Genomic DNA, 21,863 nt, shown 5'->3' on the forward strand with positions numbered 1-21,863 from the left:
TGCAGCAAAAAGAACAAATTTCACCCAACAGTCACAGCAGAGAGGGAGGGTGCATCCTAAAACAAAGCTGGCCGGCAGCTTCACAGTAAAGGAGCCCGACAGCTGAAGGCTCTGCCTCCCATTCTACTTTTAGAAAGTCTCGAAACCACAAGTATGCCAGCAGTCTGAGTGCAAACTGCTCTGCTGAGATCAAGTGGAACTGTTTATGAGCCGCTCAGAGCCAAAGGTGAGCATTTAAGTCAGAGATCTGAAGTCTGACACACAAGTTCAAGCCGACTCAACTCTACTCTTTGAGGGCAGCTGCTGCCTCATCGGAGACATTCAGGACCTTTTTTTTTAGAGGACAGCTTTGAGAGCTGCTATAAACACCGACTTTGCTCTAAAACGTCCTTTCATCGGCCGAACTAAAGCAGTGACAACACCAACACCGAAAGAAGACCAGAAAGACAAGATTCTTGATCATTTCCAGGCTATCCTACTCTTTATTTAATGCAAATTACAGTACCAGGGAACTATTCCTCGGAGCACGCAGAGGGAATATTTACAGAGGCGCACATTTAGCATACCTTCACAGAACAAAAGAAACAAAAAAAAGAACAAAAATAAAACAAACAAATGAAATAAAATTTTTCAGTCACAAACGGAGGCATTCAAGTAGTAGTACTGTTATACAGGATGTTTTTTTTGTAGTATTTTTCTTTTCTTTGACCCCAATTAAACCCAGTTAACATGTTCTCCTCGTATACATGCTAGTATGCTATGGGATACTAGCATTTATACTTGGTTTTCTTATTTTTTTTTGGTAACCGTTCTGGTGTTTTTATTGAACTGGGGGTTGGTTGGGGGGGGGTTCGGTGAAGTGGTCAAACCTTCTGGTTGAGGGTAGCAACACGTTCATGAATGCAAAATTACAGCAAGCGGGAGACAGGAAAAAAGCTACAGGACTCGACCCCTTAGGTGCTACTGAATTCAAACCCCCCCGCTCCCCGTACGTAGCCCGGGAGGAGAAAGAAGCAAGAGGACAGAGAAACAACTAAATATCCAGACGGAGAGGAGAAGAGGAGAGTTATTGCCTCTGAGGATGGCTCATCACGACTACATCATAGTTTGGCTTTGGTAAGAGAACCAACACTGTGAGTGATACAGAAACTCTACTGTATTGTATATATACAGTACATGAGGCCTTTTTTTTTTTTATCCATTTATTTTTTAACCCCTGCTGCCACCCACCTACTTCATACCCCCGGAGTCCGTGGAGGACTGTGGTGACGTGTGTCCAAGATAAAACGTCTATCAAAATAAACACCTGTCTATTGTATCTTCAGTTAAGGAAAAACATCCTTAGGATCGACAAAGTATGTTCCATGAACTATGCAGTGAATGGGGAGGGATGAGGGGAAGAAAGAGTGTGTGTGTGTGTGTGTGTGTGTGTGTAGCTGGGTAGCAGGACATTCAACAGCACCAAAGGGAGAGTCACAATATGGGGTGGGGTGATGGCAGGGGAGGGGCCGGGTGAGAGTGGAGACAAGGCGAAGGTGTATGAAAGCAAAGGCACTCCAAACTATAGTTACACTATACATGACTAGTTCTTGTTACAATAATACAGCTGTCATCTACTGTACTGTACAGGTAAGATTGAACGTATGGCTGGATAAAGCTCATCATTATCATCTACAATATCCATAAACAACATCAGTTTTACCCTGATTCTGTCCCCCCCGCCCCCCCCTTTATCATCTTTGTTTTTGCTCATAAACAGTACATGGGTCTGCGTATATATATACATACCTTGAACACAACATGGAAAAAAAAAAGAGAAACTGATCAACAAAACATGAAAAAAAAACAAAAAAACAACAACGTACAAGTCAGAATTTTGGTGAGGAGCATTTATACTGTATATACAAACTTTTTTTTTTTTTTTTTTTCCTTTTCTTTAATGTAGTGAGTGTTCTCCGTAGATAAAGACAGATTCGACAGACTGTACCGAGCGGCTCTATGTGCTGTGCTGGCGGGTGGCGGGCGGGGAGCGAACGCTAGGCTAACACTTCAGTCAGTGGTCACGACACGAGGCGGCGAGTGGTGCGCCCGAAGACCGCCGCCGGGACTTCTCAAAGAGTCCAGGAAGAGGGAGGAACCAAAAAAAAAACGCGATCATCTGGAAGAAGAGAGGAGGACGGGGACGGGGGAGCATGTTTGTCGAGACGCTGCACTGGTACAGATGCAGTCGATGACGGGGGGGGGGTAGAGCAGTGCCCTAAACCCCATCTACAGCCTTAATACACGTAACACAGGAGAGGAAGGAAGTGGCTGCTGGAATCTAACCACACTCCAGCACGGAAAAACAAAAAGAAAATACAACAAAAATAAAACGCCCCCTTATCTTACTCTATTGTCTTTAGGCAGCAACAAATATTGCCACTGCTCTGCCAGATATGAGCTCAACATAAATGATTTCTGAACCATTGTAGTTAATATACATATATCTATATATACTTTTTATACAGAAGGAAAAGTAATATATAAACTGTGTATGTATGCATGTTTGTTTGTACTGCGTTTATACATTATACAAGCACACAGCACCAGATACATGTCACGTCCAAAAACATCTGCCCTGGTGGACCAAATAAAATAAAATAAAATAAAATAAAAGCAATTCGAGTAAAACAGCTTACCAACCGTTTAAAAAAAAAACCAAAAAAAACAGCCCCGGGGCAAAGAATATAAACTGTCCAAACATTACCCCCCTCCATCAAGTGGACTGCTTCTTTCCGCATACGTCAAAATCATCATGCATCCGTGTGTGTGTGTGAGAAAGGGTGTGCGCGCATGTGTGTGTGTGTGAGTGTGTGTGTTTACGTGAGCCTCATGCCTTGTCTGCGGAAGTGGTGTTGGAAGGTGAGAGGGCGTGACAAACCCCCCTCCGGTTGATCCTACCGTACTCGGGTCATGCACTACAGAAGGAACCAAAGGAGGTGGAGGTGGATGCAGAGAAATGGAGCAATATAAGGGAGGATAGGTGGGGAGGGCCGAGGGGAACAGCGAAGGACTTTTCTACAGATTGTCCTCTTACAAACATTAGCAGGCTAGCTTTGTGTATACATGTACAGTGTACTTTTATCAACAGAACAGTCGGCAACACCTCTGGCCCTGCGCTTTGCTTCCCTGTTAAAAGGGCAACGAGAGATGTCTTTGACGGAGGATGGAGAAGAGTTCAAACAGCTGTACGTGGAGGCCGGTTGGGGGTAAAAGACGTTGGTTAGGGATGCTTGATTTACGGTCATGGCGTGGGGCTGTTGTCTAGCTGTTGAAACCCGGGCGGCCTCAGCATCGCTTGCCGCTGTCAGGGAGGAGAGCAGGGCAGGAGCAGAGCTGAGCGGAGCTCACCCCCTGGCCAGGGCAATGGAGAGGCTGTGGGCTGGGACTGAGACCGGGGCAGGGCAGGCAGCCGGTGGGCTCAGGAGGTGGAGTTGGAGGCCGAGGCAGAGGCGGTGGTGGTGCTGGGGCCTCGCTCTGTGCTGCTGCCGTCTGTGTGCAGGAACATGGGTTACAGTTAGCTTGGAGGTAGGCAGATCAATGTAGAAAAGGACTGACAGAGACACAGAAATGGCAGAAAGGAAAAGTCTGTGTTTGTGTGTAAACTACTTTACAGCAACCCCCCCCCAAGAGGGCCGACTAATACAGGCAAGAAAATGAGCACGAAACGCCTCGGCTTCTCCACTAAGAGAGCAGGCCAAAGAGACAAAGCTAACACAACCAGCAAGCTGTTCTCTGTGACAGGCCATGATAGTTAGTCCCAGGTGTAAAGCCCTGAAAACAAAGATCTGCAAAACAAAGTTTCCAGCCCCCCCCATCAAATACTATGCGAGCCAGAATCTTGAGTAATGCTGAATCCACGGTTTCCTGCGCGGTTTCTCCGAGTCTCTGAACTAACTGGATCGAGCTCCTCATGCACAGTCATGAAATCAGTCGACAGTACAATAAGAAAGTGTGGATAATGGCAGCTGTCCTTGCAAAGTCTCTCCACAAAACAAGCGATCATTTCACACTCGTCTCCTTTGTCTGGTGTCGTTTCAGAGCTGAAGATCGATCCAGGCGGATAAAGGAGCCGGCATGCTCAGCCATTGCAGTTACAAATTGTTGGGCTGCATGCGTCGGCCACAGAGACACTGACCCACTGCGTACAGGTGAACACAACCCAAGTAATTTCACACAGAAATCGTGTACTTTCTGATCAAAGAAAGAACTTGCAAAGCATTGTTTAGCGTCCATGGAGCTTTATAAGCGAAATTTAATCAAGGGAATAATTCGTTTTTGGAGGCTGCAACCAGTACCTCGAAAAGTCCTGAATACAGAGCTTCTGGCCATTGAAAACAAAGGGTCTGCTGTGGGAAGTGTGGCTCTAACCTGTGGTGGCAGACGCGTTGGTTGGGGTAGAGGCGGCAGCCTGGCTGCGGGCGTGGGCAGGGATGAGTATGGAGGCCAAAGAGGGATTACTAGATAGCTCTGAAAAAAAAAAAAAAAAAAACAGAATGTGTTACCAGGTTAGGTTTCTGCCTGTAATCCTGAGCTGCAGACGCTCATAACCGTCATCAAGAGAAACTTGAAGAATTTTTTGAAACTGAATAGACAAAGGCGACTAATTGAGCATTAAAGACATTCGTCATCCAATGTCATTCCTCTCTCCCGTCTTAAAGGGGCGGCGTTTAGAATATGTACAGTATTGTGCAAAAGCAAACAGCAGCTGGGGAGCAGAAGGGGGAAACTTTCTGCGAGACTACTTGTTTTAGTCTCCGACAGGTTGTTATAGCGTCTGCCGACACAAAAACGCACGTCCCCTGCAAACGTGTGGCAGGGCAAAACCGCAGGGCTCGGCTCTGGCTGCTTTATTGCACCAAAGTGACGTTTCCAACACAACAGCTCTTCACATCGGAGGCCAAATCGCAAGGCGCTGCAGGACGACTAAGAGCGGAGCGAGAGCCATCTGGGGAAGACTGAAGGGAGCGGGATTTAACCTGTGGTCGTTACAGGGTAAAACGTTCTCCTTTCCCTCGCTACGGCCAGAAAAACAGAAGAAGAAATCCCACAACAGTCTACTCCAAGAGCAGACAGACCTGCTGCAGACAGAGTGAAGGTGAATTTATCATTATTTCGCTGACCCTGCATCGGTCCACTGAGAAGCAAGGCAGAAGAAAGTAGAGAATGATGGTCTAAATTAAGACGGGAACCAGACATAACACACCCAAGCTTATTCTCTTTAAATATGCAAATGATTCCTCTGGATTAAACTACGCGGAACACTTCTTCCTCTATGAGTGCGTGCTGATGGCGTGTGTTTGTGGCGCATACCCTGGGTGGTGAAGTTGAAGAGCGAGGGCTTCTCCCGCCCGTTGGGCAGTTTGACGTTGGGGTCGCGCAGCTCATCGAAGAAAGAGTGCGCGCAGGCCTCTAGAGGGGTGAGGCGGGCCGTGGGCGTGTACTCCAGCAGGCGAGAGCACAGGGCGATGGCCTCTGGAGGCGTACGAGGCCGGAAGACCTGAAGGCCAATGAGAGACAGAGACGACAGTGATCACAGAAGTCTGCTGAAAAGTGGAGCTGAACAAAAGAAGACATTTTAGTGCTGGCAACACACATGCAAGCGCAGGAGAATAGCATGCGTCCGCCTAATAGCAGGGGCTATTTAAGTCTGATCTACAGTGGTATTCTAGGAAAGCTGGTTTTCTGAGCTCATGAATGAACAGCGCTGAACTAAAAGCAGCTGGAGAAAGCAACCAGAGCAACAGGGCCTCAGAGACAGGAGGGCCTGCAGCTGCCTGCTGATTGGATGCTGGTTTTCTAATGGAAAAACACTGAGGGACCATAGAGGGGAGGAGAGAATTCCCCCTTTACACTTTAAAACCTGTTTTCTGTCACGTATGCTTTACAGTGTTTTGCCATATCGACGTCAGACTAACATCAGAGGCAGAACACATCGTGCTGACAGGGACTGAGATGGTGCGAGGCAAATCTAAAACAAACATGCAACAGCCCTGTGAGAGTGCTACTGATCCCAAACACGCTTTGAATTTTACTCGTCAACCAGTCTTTATCAGCCATTACATTATTATACATTATTTAAAAAAGTAACGGCTACTAAATCCACATGCAGCTCTGTTGGGTGGAGATGATGAGGGATGGCAAGCAAAAGCAGCTAGATGAAGCGGGGGAGGGGCTTAGAGAAGTAAAAGTGCTCTTGTACCTGTTGACTCACCTTAGTCCATGGATGTGCCTTAATCTGGGGGAATTTGAACTCGGTGTAGTTGGGGTTCATCTCACGGATCTGTTCCCTGGTCGGGGTGCCGAGGACCTGTGACACAGAAGGAGAGGAAACATTAATCTCTATAGCAACGGGCCTCAACGTGAACTGCCGACCACTTGCGAAATACAGTAGGTGAGCATTGCAAGCCCTGTGGTTCTGTACCTTGATAATTTCAACCAACTGATCCACTCCACTGTCGCCTGGGAAGATTGGTTGTCCTAGCAACAGCTCTGCCAGTACGCAACCAGCTGACCACACATCTGCAGGAAAGAGGAGGTCCACAAAAGGAAAAACAAGTCAGAAAAAACACTCAGAGTCTGAATAAGCAGCAAAGACACGGGATGTGATAATGATAATCTTCAGTTCTCTTTGCTGACATGTTGCATTCACGTGAGTAACCGACAGGAGAATCATTTCTGCGCTGCGTTAAGCTTAGTAAGTATCACGGCTGGAGTGAGCCTACCTATGCTGGAGGTGTAGTCAGTGGCGCCAAAGATGAGCTCAGGAGCCCGATAGTAGCGGGAGCAGATGTAGGACACGTTAGGCTCTCCGCGGACCAGCTGCTTCGCACTGCACACAAAATCAAAGCATTTCAAAGAGTTATCATCTCCAAACTCCAGACAAACCAACCAAATGCACCCTTTATGGAGTCAGCCTTAGGGAATAGTTTGGGGTTAGAGGGGTTGAAGCCCCTCACGTGTCTGCAAGTATGAAGCTGGAGCACAAAGTCTCAAGCAAAAATGTTTCATTCCTAAAAGAAAAAAGCGTAAGAATCTCACAGCGGTACAACAGGTTGTGTCGGGTTATTTCTTGACAGAATAACCCAAAGCCTTGTCGATTTTGTGTGGTTACCGGGTAACCAAGAAAGATTCCAGGTAGAAATGAGATGCACAGTTAATTGGTGATGGTGTTAGACTAAGCTACCCGTTATCATTCCAATCACTGCACTAAGCTAAGATGCCAAAGCAGACTTCCATTGCTCTACGGTCTCCTATAACCTGCACCAGCGTGAAGGACCTGACAAAATTCTTGCGCTGCGTCTCACCTGCCGAAGTCGCAGAGCTTGAGCACAGCCGTCTCTGGATCCAGCAGCAGATTCTGAGGCTTGATGTCCCGATGGCAGATCCCAAACGAGTGGATGTAGGCCAGACTCCTAAACAGCTGGTACATGTACAGCTACACGGCCACGGAGACACACACACAAACACACAGAGTTCAGCCACAGAAGCAATCCGACTCGCTCACAGCACGAGCTTCAAGTAAAAAACAAGCAGCCAACGATCCAAGCTCAGCTTGGTGAAGCGCGTGAGATTTTGTCAACATGTCCAGACAGTGACATCACACACACACACTCCTGAACCTTGTTATCCAGGCTGTACACAGATAAAATAGCAATTGTACAAGCTTTTTTCGCCTAAGATTTCAGTAGAAACAAGGTTTTCACTGGTTTTGGTGGATTGAGCACAGGAACATGTATAAACATAAACTTGCCTGTACGGAGTAACGTTCCTTAAAACTCGCCATCCTAATCCAGGTTAATCTATTCGTTCAAAAGGTCTTCGTGTTAACACTACGGGCCACAATATCGCGTGTTGTGCGTCGTGCTCATTGCGGATTTGGGTTCTCCAAGATAAACCCACAGTAAGTTGGTGAGATTTTAGACGACACCGTGGAACGTGCTCGTTTATTTCGGGGCTGAACTACGTTACTTATTCGCCGTTTGAATTGAGACACATTTAAATCTGCAGCAGTACTAAATGAGCCTGAGCCAATCCGGTGTCCTCAAACTCACGGAGAGCGCATGAAAGAAATCTTATGCTACGGACATGAAGATCCATCAAACGTCCTGATGATGTAATATTTAAGTCGGATAGTGTCAACTTCTCCACATCTTGTTAAAAAAAGAGAGGTGTACAGACTTGTTGCCATCATGGTTTTGGACACACACACACTCACAAACACACACAGTTTGCCATCTACCTTGACATAAACCATGGGCAGCGTCTGTTTGGCTCGGCTGTAGTGTCTGGCCACTCTGTAGACGGTCTCGGGAACGTAGTCCAGGACCAGATTCAAATAGACTTCGTCTTTCTATTGGAAAAGAAGAAAGAAAAGGAAATTCAAAACCACAGCTCAAAACACGGGGATCTGCATACAAATCAGGAAAAATGGATGGAACACTAGAGCAGTGTTGCAGGTGCAGTTCTGAGGCGAAACATTCAAATCTTAATCAAGAAGGAGAAGAAGAAGAAGAAAAAAAAACACATCCGTGCACGTAAGCAGCCTTTTTCTCTCTTTGTCTGCGATGCCTCTTTTCCTGAAGAAAGAGGCCATTTTCAAGCTGATGTAACTGCTGTTTTTTTTCACGTCCAAACTGGGAAACTATTGTGTCTCCCCCCGGGGCAGGAAGCGCTCCGCCGTGCGTCACAGCGGCCCGTGCTTCACCAGTGGCCGCAGACGATGATATCATTTCCTTGTTTCCTGGTCGAACAAGGCCAGCGATGTAGGGCGGGGTTCAACTCGGGAGCACAGCGGCTCTGAAAGGATGCTGTGTGTGTGAGGGTTGCTCCGCCTAGTTATTCTAGGACTTCCTTTTTCCTTTGAGTCTGACCAGAGCCGGACAAAAACCAACAAGATCACCACATGCGCCACAGCTGATGCATTTTGGTCAAGAGGAACTTTTTTTTTTAATAGTTTTTACAAGTCCTGAAGGAAGTCGTCCCGTCCCCCCCCCCCCCCCTCTTTCTGTTTCCGCACCACAGGAACAACAATCCTAGTGCACAGAAGTTTTTTTTTTTTTCTGACCTCGAAGGAGGTCCTTTTTCACCACGAGGGGAACCTTCTGTAAAGCAATACCACCAACCGTTTACGGAGCATATATGCAACAAAGGAATTCAAACTCAATTGCTTTGTCTACAAATGCCTGCAGTCTGCATCAATGTTTCTATCTTCTGTGTAAATGCAGAAAAAAAAAACCCCACTAGAGGCGTCTGGTCCCTTTGAGGAACTCCCCACTGGCTGCTTCCAACTGAGAAGATATAAACCGACAGAGTAATTCGTCACGAGCAGCTTCCTTTCAAATATTTAACAGTTTTCTATAGAAAGCTGGTCCCTGGCGATTTTTTACGTACTCAAACTAGAGTCAACAGGCAATTTATGGGTGGTAAACGCACACAGAACAGTGATCTACCAAAAGTTAACTGCAGCCACAACGTTTGCGGTAATGAGGAAGCTCCCAGTGCAACGACGTGGCTCATTTACACATTTTTTAAAGTTTTTGGACAAGAACTGAAGCATATGAACTCAAAAAGAAAAAAAAACCAAAAAACTGATGCTATTGTTTTCACACTCCAACCAAGTGTGCGAATCCTTTTGCCTCCTCTCCCCCATCTGTTCACGGCTTTATCAGTCGGCCCCGGCTCCCTGCAGGTCTGCAAAGCACATTGAGGGCCGTGTCCATTAGAAAAGACATAAGCAGACCGTGTGGTACACTTCTGCCAGCTCGGTGTCCTGCTTTGTACTGACTGCCGCCTCCTGCTCACACTCAGACAGTTAGACACATATTTGATGTGTGCGAGTAAAACGAAGGGCCATAAAAAAAAGAAAAACCAGGAGACAGATGCACACAGCAGAGCGGCGTTTTTAAGACAACTCGATAGGCAAAGGTGCTCAATCATCTTTTTCTAGAACCCCTTCCACTCCTTGGCATTGTTAATCTGAGCGTTTCTGTTTTCCAGCCATGCGTGTGCATGTGTGTGTGTCTGTGTGTGTGTGCAGAGACGCCTCCTCCACCGGCAAACCTCCCATTGATAACATGTGTGACGGCTGGAGAGCTTTTTCTTTCTGCTAGCACCATCAAAGCTATATTTAGCCTAGCAACAGCGATGACTCACTTCCTGCCTCACTACAAAAGCCACTTCCTTGGCTTGTTCCCAAAGGGTTAGCAAAGCAGGGATTGGATTGGCTGCCTGCTGCTCTCGGTTAAATAATAAAGCCTCCGATTTGCCGAGAAAATAGCGACTCCACCTGATCAAGTGGCTGAGCTTTTTTTATGAACAACAATCACCATCCTACACTGTGCAAGAAGACTCGATGGAATCGGCAGACGCAGCCTGAACCTTCGGGGCAGCTCTTAGAGCGTTAATAGAGTGCATTCGTGCTTCCTGTAACTGCATGGGCGCTCGTGTTGGCACATTACGCACGAAGCATATGTGAACCCATACCATTAGAACCATTTACATACCAAAATGTGTTAATGAGTGTTAAATCAAAGAGGAAAAGACAGAGGGACGTACGATGAGTGAATCCTTACTTTGATACACTCATGAAGATGCCTGTAACATGGCACTATGCATCTAAGAATAAGTCTGGAAAACATGCGCAGGCAAATAGGCCGTACATCAGGCACTGCAAGAACTTGTCCTCACCATTTCTTGGCAATTCCAATGACAGCTTTATAAGCTCACAAGAACTGAGTCATTACCCAGAGGCAACACTGTTTAACCGCTGCGTATTAGCATCCGCACACATGTTGGGAATACATTTCCCGTATGAAGGGTTCCATTGGAGTACAATAAAAGCCACTGAATGGCCCGGACCTTTCGAAAGCTTTACCGGGACGGTGGTCACAGCTGGATTAACCTTAGCTAGAAGGCCTGGGGGGCGGGGAGGGGATTACTTTTGGACCCCCGTGGCCCCTTTTTTTCGTGTCCGGTCGTCATCAAGTGTGTACAGGACTTAGAACACAGTGCCAATGAAAAGTTTGGATGGAACTTTTTTTTAATATTCACAAAAGTGAATGAGAAGCAGAGTCCAGACCTTTGACTTGAAGTGTAAAGGCAGGAAAAAAAGAAAACAAAAAAAAAAACACATTATACAAATAATACAGAAGAAAAAAACCTACCGCCGCAGCAATTATTGGCAGCCTTCACTAATATGTGGTTTAAAAACCATGAACCTATCATTGATCATCTAAATATCTCTTATAGCACATCTAAAACGTTCTTGCACCAATTTGCTGGTAGTTTCTGACACTTTTTCACAGCTCTATCTTCAAAGATTTGGTTGAATTTAGGGTAGCACTTTGCTGGTGGGTTTTGGTCAGTTCAACTCATTTTCAGCCATTTTGGAAGCTATCGGTTGTGTGTTTTTGGGATGTTTTAAAACCTAACATCCAAAGTTAGGTAAGTCTTCTGATTCAGTCTGTACTCTGATACATTTACTGACCCACAGCATGACTGAACCTATCGTGTTTTAATGCAGGTCGTGTGCTCCTATCGCTTTCACCTGTACAAAACAAAACTGATTCCCTTCATTCTCAAAGAGCTTTTCTTTGCTTTCCCCTGACCATAGTGGACCGTTTGTGAATGTTTCTGTTGTTTTCTCTGGCTTGGCATCCCTCTCGTCTTTAACCCACGGAGCACTACTCGGTGTAGACTTTGGAAGAAACTCTGCACCGAGTAGTGCTCCGTTTTTCTTCCAAAATCTACACCGATCAGCCTTCTGTGTAAATCTCATTAGAGCCACATCCCAGAAGCACTTCAACAGTTTAATGATTGCATGGTAACATTCAAACTACTGAAACAGCGATTTCAAGGTGTTAAGTCTTTTTTTTTTTTTTTTATAAATAGAAGCACGTCGGTTGCTCTGAAACAGACAAAAAAAAAAAAAAAAAAAACCTAGAAACAATCAGCCCCGTGACACCGAGTTAAACCATCATCATTTAGTTAATTCCGCTCATATAAACACCGAAAGAAAAGCAGGTGGGAAATATTTAGAGAAGCCTTTTTTTGGGTCGTTCATTAAAGTTGATTTCAATATTCCATTAATTATGTTTGACGCTCTTGCATTTGCAATTCAGAGGCGCCGGTAACAAATGCAGCAAGCTCCCAACCGTCATGACTCAGGCTGCTATGAGTCAGTTTGATTCACTTAGAAAAACGCAGCACCACTTAGATGTGGTGAACCTAATTTCCTTTAGCCCGGTTGATAATCAAACATAAATATACGCCACTTCTGCTAAAAGGCTCCCAAAATGAGTTTCCTCTGAAAGGAATTTAAAGCTTCCAGTGGCGTAAGAGCATCACTGTTTGAGCGAAGGCTTTGATGTGGGTTTTCGCACGTCATCATTTCTGCGCTACCGAGGTTTTAGATGCTGAAAATTCACTCTTCTGCTGTCCCTACTCTGAGCAGCAGTCAACTCAGGAGATCTCATAATCGAACACCTACTTATATCAAAGAAAAAAATGCTTAAAATCCCTCTGAGAATTGCCATCTCAAAAAACAGTGCTTCCTCTAGTCCAGATAATTTACCAAACAGGCATCGTGGGTGTTTTAGCCACTGAATAGTAGAGTATTGGCAAAGATGAGGGCTGCATTGTTACCTTTAGGGTTAGGGTTAGGGTTAGTTCTAACCCTTTAGAACCCTGTTCAGAGCATCCTTATGTAAAGACTTAAAGACAGAAGTATTATTATACTGGTTGGATTCTGTGTTTTGGTGAGGTTCACACATTTACTTGAATCCCTCACATCCCAACTGAGTTATAGATTTATAAAACGTTTCATCAATCTATAACTCATTTATTATAATTGTTGTTAATTCATCAACGCTGTGGCAATATCTCCTCATCTCCCGTCGACTTATGTGACTGAAATAGTGCACATGCGAGTGCAAATATCGCGGGGGAGCGGCTAAACTGCACAGCAGAGGGCAACTCTGCCGGCTGAATGTCTTATGCACTCTCTCGTATGTCGAAGAGGTAAAAGTCAGTCTTATTTGCTTACCTGCCCACACACTTTGGAACAGTGTCCCCTTTTCTTTTTTTTCTAATCAAAGTATTATACAAGAGGTTAAAGGGTAAAAGCAAAAGCACACGGTGTGCCACAGGCCTCGCCACAAGGCAGTAGTTGTGTAAGACTACCTGTGCACATGATGACAGCTACAGCAGCTACAGCCCTCGCCTGTCTCAGCTGCATCTCACGTCGGGACAAGCCCAGCACCCACACTCCTGACGTGGCCGTATCATATCTCTTTATCAGCATCTTCTTTTTAAAGACCATCAAGTTCTCTGAAACGCTCCATCCATCCGCTCACCTCTGACCTTTCACCTACTTCACCAGCCTTCCTTCTCTTATTTTCTCGCTCTAGCCTCTATGGGTGGTAAATCCCCATACCAACAACACAGTGCCAGTCTCCATAATTAGCTCAGTGACACAATGAGGGGGGGGGCGGGGGGGTGGAAGGGAGCACATGAAATAAGTTAAGTACATGAAAGGCTACACATCAGAGGAGATTTAAAAAGGCGTAAAGGTAAAGGAAACTTGTGCTGTATCGAAGCGACAAATAGTGATTGCAGAAATTCAAACTGGAAGGTGTTGGCCGGGTTCTGAGATAAGTCGATACCTCCCCATGAGTCAGTATACCAAGAATTAGCGGTGATTCCCAGAGGTCAGTGGGCACATGGCTAGAGGCAAGGGGAGGGGAAAAGGTGGAGCTTACAGCACAGTTGGGAGGGCTCAAGTAGATCTATAATTAACCATCGCCCCCTGCTCTTGCAAATTGATGCCCCCTCACCATCTTTCAGTTCACTCTCCTTCTACCAATCCACATCAAAAACCCCCCACGTCCATAATCCTCAACAGCTTTCCTTGGCTTCAGTAGCCGTGCAACAGTGGAGCATTCCTAACTGCAGCGTCATGGGTATAGTCCCGACAGCATGTGTGCCAAGTCCATGTGTGTCTATATTTGACAAGCAGACCTCGGCGGGCCTGTTTGTCGGCTCACTGAATGATATAGTCCAGCCTTGTAGTCTCCTGGGGAACTTCAATGGTCGACAGAGACGGATAGCAACCCAAAGGGAGTGACTTTCCTGCCGCGGTGTACAGTACGCACTCGTGTACTTATCAAACAGGGATAAGTTGAGCGATGAGGCGGCTGAAAGGCACAGAAACTTCAAACAGGAAAAAGACTCATACACAACAAGAGATTCACTTTGACTGGATGGAAGCAAAGTTATTTCACTGACTAAAACAAAAAAAAACAAAAAAAAAAACAATTAATTCCATCAAGTCCGGTAAATCACGCCGCATTCTCGTCCACAGATCAATGAGTTACTTCTTGAAATACTGCGAACCAGAGGTGTGCCACTTGGGAGGTGATAGGATTTTATATTGAGGCTCAATAAAGTACATTATCTCCGTTACGATTACAGGTAAAGTCACAGGTATGTCTCGATTAGCAAGAGCAGTTGGTCAAATGCTCAAAAAGCTGTTTTCTATGATGGGAAAAAGGATTTCTTTATGTGTGGTTTCACATGTCCTCACCTGGAACAACATGCGGTGATCGTCAGAATAGAATATAATGAAAAGCTAATGTACGGAAACTATTACAGGTCTTCCTAAATTTAGCCCAGCAGTGATAAACGTCCTATTCTTTTAGTGCTCACTTGATGACGGCACTCCCAAAACGTAGAGAAAGTGTTGCGGTCGACCGTGATTTTCATCCCAGATTGGCCGGATCGACGTTATGACACCAGATCTGGCAACGTGCCAAACAGTGGCGAGCCGGAAGGTAGCCCAGTGCTGCACTTCTGTTTGAACAAACCTGTCAAACAGGTGGAAATGGTGCCATCGCCTTTGTCTCTCAATGAAGAAATGTGCCACGGCAGAGCTTAATGTTACGGACAGGAATTTTTCTCCTCTCTGCTTTGTCGTGGATGCATCACTCCCTCTTAAATCTAAATGCCTGACATTAAGTGATCTGTCACAGAGAAAAAAAGAAAAAAAAAGCTTTTCACTGTCCATTTAGTCTTTACTTTCCTGCCACATGAGCAGTTTTTCACTGAAACATCAAAAACAAAATGGATCAGGACACTGAAGACGATAATAAGTTCAGAAACTGCGTACTGGGGCCATTATAGGTAAAAACTAAATTACTGAGCTGATAGTGGCAGAGAAAAAACAAACAAATATTTTAATGTTACAACATGCAAGTCTTGAAAAATGGAGGTTAGAATAAAGCACTGACACTGACAGTGGGCCTTGGGTAAAATGAATGAAACTGGTCGCTTATGAGCAATCGGACAACCCGTAAGCTGTCCATCACAGCTCATTAAATGATTGAGACCAACCAACCTCGTTAATTAATTACAGACGGAAAAAAAAAAAGACCTGACGGAGCCCATCTGTGTTGCACCACCTCACATGTGTGAGCCACTTCCTGCTTACCCGTGACGTGCCGTAATGCGATGAGGTCGCTCCAAGCTTACGAACAGAAGCAATGTGGCTCCTTACCAACCAAACACTACAAATTCTCTCAAAGAAATATGTAGTTTGTTCATTTTTTTCCCCCCCGCACACAAATCAACGGTAAGAAGAGCGTAAATTTCAATCAAGTTTCTCACCATTACACACGTTTCTTGGAGCAAACGTGTTCATCTAACTGACCTTGTCTCCACTGGAGTAGAAGAAGTAGCGCAGGCGGACGATGTTGCAGTGGTCCAACTTCCTCATGATCTGCAGCTCACGGTTCTGTGCAACAACGACAAAAAAACACGACATTAGACACATTACATTGAAGCATTAGACATGCTCTGAGTCAGTCTATGGACCTTATAGAGATTCTGAAAGGCCTACATCGCTCTGAAGGACAGCTCCTTTTAAAATCATTTACCTTTACAGGGGCAACAGTTTATAGCTGCGCTGAACCCTCACAAAAGAGCCCTTAAAGAAAGCTGCACATCACTGTGTCTTAGGACAGAAAACACACTTTCCATTTGTCATCGAGTTCAACAACAATGTCATTGACTTCCACGTCCCTGTCACAAGCCAGCATGCCAGTTTGAGAAAAATGGATGAGGTAGCAGCAAAGGAATGGTACTAAACAGATAAATGGGCTGTTCATTCCTTTATGACACCATTACACCGTGTGGCATGTTTCCTATTACCATTAAAAGCCACTAATATCGAAAGAACATGGCCCTTGGGAATCAGGAGATGGTTAGCAAGTCAGCAGAAACACTTCCAAATGCAATATGTAAAGATAAAAGGGTTTCTGCAACGATAGTTTAATTGGTCACTCGAGCAGCATGTGAGCTCTGAGCCTTGACAGAGAATCCAATCTAGAATCACGCACAGTGTTGTCCATGCAGAAAGTGGCGAACTTTCATTTAGACTTTCTCGAGAGTGGTCAGGAATTCCTGCATTAGACGAAACTTTGAAAAAAATTAAAAGAATCCATTATAGCTCAGATTTCCTCTCCATTTCCCCTCCCTTCGCTTCTTAATCACAGGACTTTTGTAGTGACTGGATTTAAAGGGCTTATGTGACCGTTACAGAGGGCGGACCCCAGAGTAGGAAGAAAAAAATGAATAAAAAGGCAGGTGGTCAGAATACAGGTGGCTGGAGGTTGTTTTTATTCAAATGTTCTCATCTGCCAGCTGACAAGGTTTTAGGTGTTTGTTCTCAGTGGGCACATTTACATTCAGACACCAAATTCTTCAGAACATAAAGAATAAATATAGTCTTCATATACGCAGCTTTTAGCTTACGGTTTTTGAGAAATTCTGGTGTGCCTTCCCACTGAAAAAAAAGTCAGTTCACGGGCTAAATAAGCGATTCCCTGGATAACAGTTAACATGATTACTTCATTAAGTAGCTGGCTGAAATATCATCAACCATTAAACCTGGACAAAGCATACAGTGGAGAACACTGGCTTATCACAGACCTGATGCACCGACTGATTTGGTGTAAAAGCACGCTGCACATGACTCAATTTGGCAGCTGTTAAAATGCGACCACATTGGACAGTGGTGACTAAAATCACAACGACATCTAATACAGAAAGTTGTGGTTTTAAAAGAACATGTTTGAGTTTTGCCGACATGGCTATTTAAAGCCGACATGATTCAAATCGTTTCATCGTTCTACTCATTTAAAACTATTTAGACTGGTCAGAGAGGGCAATAATTACCAGTTATTTTCATTACGGAGTAACTCAACTTGATTTTATTCACCGTTTGAGATGACTGGTTAGTTAGAAATGCATTCATTGTGTTATCCTTTGGTAAATGTGAGGATGTGATGCAATTCTTTGCCTTTGGAGGTCATAAACGGAAGCTAATTCAGCCTCTAACAGTAGCGCATCGGGGGGAAAAAAGGACTTGTAAAGTATTTTCAAATCCGTATTAGGCGGAGTGATAAATGTGCTTAAATGGCAAAGAATTTTGCCATTGTGTGCTGGCCTGAGAAAATCCAATCAATAAAATGTCATTCAATTCCAATATAATGCCTCTGTGTGACCACGGCCTGAAAGGAAACGCTTTTCAGTTAAATAGCAGAAGAAAAAGAAACTGAATATTCACATTTGGCCAGTCGGATCAGTAAAACTTTAGGTTTATAGCTGACGAGGCACCTGGCTGAACTGTCAAAATGGTGAACTGTAGTGCTGGCTCGCAGTCTGAAGGAGAGAATAATGCAGTCCCTTATTGTATGGGTAAGGACCAATGCCGACGGGTGGAGGGGGATGCTGTCCTTAATAAGGAATACAATTTGTATTCCTTTATTCAACAGAGTCATTTGTCATTTGTCCACCAGACAAGACTTCCTCCTCAGCAGCAGCTCCGCGGAGCATCTTGTAGCTCGGCAGCCTGGTATAAACGACACCCTCAGCCTAATTCACTTACAGGCAGAGGCAAATGGTCCAAACCGTCCTCCCCCTGCTTTTTCACTCTCTCCACAGCTATGACCAACACACAGACACACAGCCACCACACCGTAAAGTGACATCACTGCGCATAGGTCACAGAGCAGCCATCGAAGCACCGTGCGCCGCAGGCAACGCCCTCTTCTTCTCGCACTGGAGTGTTGGAGGGTGTGCCGGAGATGGCAGCATATGGAGGAGGAGCAGGCAGGCTGTTGAGCAAAGCGCTGCCCAGCTCCTCTCATACCGCAGTCCTTCCTGCTGACCTGTTCGCCGCCAGCGTCTCAGCAGCGCGGCCAGCAGAGACCCAACGAGACAAAAGCAGACAGATGGAGCAAAAATCCAAGAGAAAATGCTCCACCTGAGCACTTTGTGCTGCTGATGTGTAACACCACACAAAACCCCATCCAGCTCCAGAAAGATTCAGAGCAGAGACCAACACAAACACGTGGCCCGCTCTGCTTAAGGATTCAACCGACTGTACACGGCTGTACTCTGTGAAGCCCACAAAAACAGCGGACCAGCAATGTGTAAAAACAGCCCAAAAAACTACGATTCATGGGGTTTGTTACCGTTAAGAATGCTCAAGGCTGGCAACCTAAAAGGAACATTCATGGGATATGTAGTCACCATAAATCCAGCCTTTTTATTCTCTCCGTGTTGGATGTTTACTGCCCTCTGCCAAATTAGGTCACTTTATCAAGCTTTTATGGGTGGAAAATGTCAGCATGTCAGTCACTGATCGAATGGACACTGTTCAGGGAGTTCATTTATACAGGATGCATTTGTAGATATTCCTGCCACATCTCCGCAAACAGCTGGACTTTAAATTCGTATTATTTTAGTGTACGTGTCTGCAATTAGAAAAAGATTAAATCAATTTGACCTGCACGGGGGGGGGGGGGACTAAATGCTTTGGTTAATCTAAAGGAACATTAGAGGAAAAACTACAGTTTGCTCATGAACACAAAGGCAAATATCAGCTTCTTGGGAAAAATGTGTGAACCGTGCACATTGTGAAGCACGACAGTGGCGCTATTATGGTCCTGGGAGTTTTCAGTTCAAATCAAACACTGGAGGAGGATAATGCCGGCCCATAATTCTTTTCTTTTAACAGGGTAACGATCACAAGCCAACTGGCATTTCCACTGAGGAACACGTATTGATACATATGTTACTGTTTTTTTGGACAACTACAGGTTTTTAGTCAGTCGTGCTCACTGACGATATAAAGAATTTTTTTTTAAAAGCTCACAAATAAGTTGGATAATACATAAAAAAAACAGTGCACTGTAGTTCAAATCAAATGTCGATGAAACAATGCAATGGTTAATGTATTTACTGGGAACCGTTCAAATTACTCGAGCTGCACATTAATGAACAGACTATTTACAGCAGTAGGGCAGCGCATGTGGGGCTTACTCAAAATAACCCCGCATCTTTCTGCTCTGTAGCGTAGAAACATGTCACCCAGTTCAACAGCAAGGTTCAGTGACGTCCTTTTGGTTCATTCAAATATAAAAATCGCACCAAGGCTTTGATGTGGGATTGATCAGGTTTGAGATGCTTCATCAGTCGATCAACTTCATTCTTTAATGGGATTTGTTGCCAATGAGAAAAACGCAGCGTGCTGCCGGCCTTATCGTTTACCGCTGTTGCCTAAGAGCAGCTGCCACCAGACGCGCTCTCACTCCGAGTGAACGTTCTGATGCGAGCATCCATTTTCCAATAGGCTGATACGTGATCCCTCAGATGGGAATGGAGACTGCCCTACCTCATAATGCACCACAAGCAGACTGAAAGCCCACCAAGATGGTCTCTCACACACTCGTCTGCTGCAGCCTAATGCACAGCCTGTTCACATGATTACCCTGTTTGACTCGTGTGCATGTCAGTGAGAGGAAAATAAAGCACTTGCACGTGCTGGGCGAGCACGGTTTGGTCGACCCAGGCTCACTGCACAAATCAGCGGACGGGGGGGGGAACAGGAGGAGGAAAGAAACAGAAAGCAGGTGTTGTAACCGGGTGTGCACACTTAATCGCGCACGCTTGCTGTCATGTGAAGAGTCTTAGCTCTCATTTACCTCATTTTTCCCCCTCACAAGCTGTTCACAGGGCTGAGCAAAGAAAAGGGGACGTGGCGAGTGGGAGACATCCGCGGCAGAGGGTCTGCCTCCAAGAGGAAACCGTACAATATATCGCAGCATGTGATCTTCAGCTGATCACTGAGCTGTTTAAAGATGCAACCTGCTGGTGCCTCATGCTAATCGCAGGCAAAGAGGAAGAGCAGGATATGACTTCATTAGAGTCTGCACGCAGAGTCACAAGGAGTGTGTGTTGCCCCTGTGAATTTGGTGGCAGATGGTCGACCCCCCCCCCCCCCCACACACACACACACACCATTCAGTGACATCATTTGTCTTGTTTCAGAAAGCGAAGAAGCACTAGTACGAACTGGAAAACGCCGCCGAACCTCGGAAAGGTTAAAAACCAGGGCTCTGAGCTGCCCGAGCATTTAGCCCCAACCAGGTGGGCGAAAGTGCTGCAGGCTCCAACTTAATTCCAGCGACTCTCGTGGGAAAAATGGAGCTACAGGTTGTGAGTCGACCGGTGAAGGTCCTCTAATAATAACCAATAAAAAAAAGACCAGCTCTAATGATTTTAAATCTGGGTAACGCCCTGTCAGATACATTTCAGATTTATTTTTTGCCTCATTTAATAGCTGTATTCATTCATTTCCTTCCATGGGCTTGAAGTACATCAGTAACGCAGTACATTCTGTAACACTAATGGAGCAACATAGCCCACAGCACCGATATTAACAGGCCATTATCACAGCGGACATTTTAACAAGTCGCAGCAGAAAAAGAACATTTTAAATAAAGTGCATTTAGCTGCATTAGTTTAAGGGCCTTGCTCCCTCGCACCCAAAATCTATCCCCGCCCCAGTGCCTCGTTTAGCCTTCGACAGCACATTAACAACATGTCAAAATACAAAGAAGGATATAAGGAGCATGCCCTAATGACCTCGAACACATTATGATGAGCTGCCTTCGTATTTCGAGGCCCGTTCATGTCATGTTGATGTGTTCCTCTCTCTGGCAGAAGCCGCCAGACGTTGTGATAATTCCTGCACCAGGTAAAGGTGTGACCACCATATATAAACCTATATATACACAACACGGATGTGTAAAGCTGCACAGCAACGCTCCAGAACGCCTTTCCCAACCCCGGACATCAATGGCTCCCTCTCATCCAGACCAGCAAAAAAAAAAAAAAAACTAAAACTGGAACAGCTCTGAAATGTGTTTTCTTGGATAAGAGCCGTAAGGTTGTCAGTGAAAGAATCGGTTGGAGCTTAGGCACTGGCTCTGAACCAGGACTGGAACTGCTTCAGTCAAAAAAGGGCTATTAATTGGTTTAAGTAGATTTTAGATCAAATGCGGCTGGTCTTCATTACAAAACACAGGATGAAAATGGACTGGAACAAAGGACCGTGTGATAAATACAACCAACTGGAGCGTGGAGTATACAAATAAGACAGATCTAACTATGGGAGTGACCTTCATGACAATCTTTGCTCTGGCTTTTATCCCTACAGTACAGCAGGAAGGTTGTCCCGTGTTGTGTTGTGTTGAGGGAAAAAAAATAAAACCATGACAGCGTCGCCACAAAATCAACTCACTGTAGGCTCAAAAAAAAGTTTCACAACAGTTGAATTTGTTCAGAACCTCCCAACAGCTGCTGTTTAGGGGCCTTCACGACCATCACACCTTCAAACCGATACAGTGATTTAGATGGTGGGAAAAAAAAAAAAGCATCAAAATGCTCATTTATCCAAATCTGTTCATTTTCTACCACAA

The 21,863-nt window shown here is 45.2% G+C and overlaps 1 protein-coding gene across 4 annotated transcripts in view; it reads right to left on the reverse strand.

Annotated features, from left to right (window-relative positions):
* Positions 1–452: 452 nt before the first annotated feature.
* gsk3ba (glycogen synthase kinase 3 beta, genome duplicate a) overlaps positions 453–21,863 on the reverse strand; it is a 29,866-nt gene continuing 8,455 nt past the window's right edge. The window contains exons 3-11 of one of the 4 annotated variants that reach the window (XM_072396919.1): positions 15,746–15,829; positions 8,282–8,392; positions 7,347–7,477; positions 6,765–6,871; positions 6,464–6,561; positions 6,242–6,349; positions 5,353–5,539; positions 4,411–4,509; positions 453–3,531 (exon numbers count right to left, since the gene is read on the reverse strand). In XM_072396919.1, the coding sequence (XP_072253020.1) occupies positions 3,461–3,531; positions 4,411–4,509; positions 5,353–5,539; positions 6,242–6,349; positions 6,464–6,561; positions 6,765–6,871; positions 7,347–7,477; positions 8,282–8,392; positions 15,746–15,829 (996 nt within the window). In that variant the 3' untranslated portion in view covers positions 453–3,460. The remainder of the gene's footprint in view (positions 3,532–4,410; positions 4,510–5,352; positions 5,540–6,241; positions 6,350–6,463; positions 6,562–6,764; positions 6,872–7,346; positions 7,478–8,281; positions 8,393–15,745; positions 15,830–21,863) is intronic. The other 3 variants (XM_072396920.1, XM_072396921.1, XM_072396922.1) reach the window with 3 other exon arrangements.

The sequence above is a fragment of the Leuresthes tenuis genome, unplaced genomic scaffold (assembly GCF_036924035.1).
Source record: "Leuresthes tenuis unplaced genomic scaffold, fLeuTen1.0.hap1 SCAF_12, whole genome shotgun sequence".
Classification (NCBI taxonomy): domain Eukaryota; kingdom Metazoa; phylum Chordata; class Actinopteri; order Atheriniformes; family Atherinopsidae; genus Leuresthes; species Leuresthes tenuis.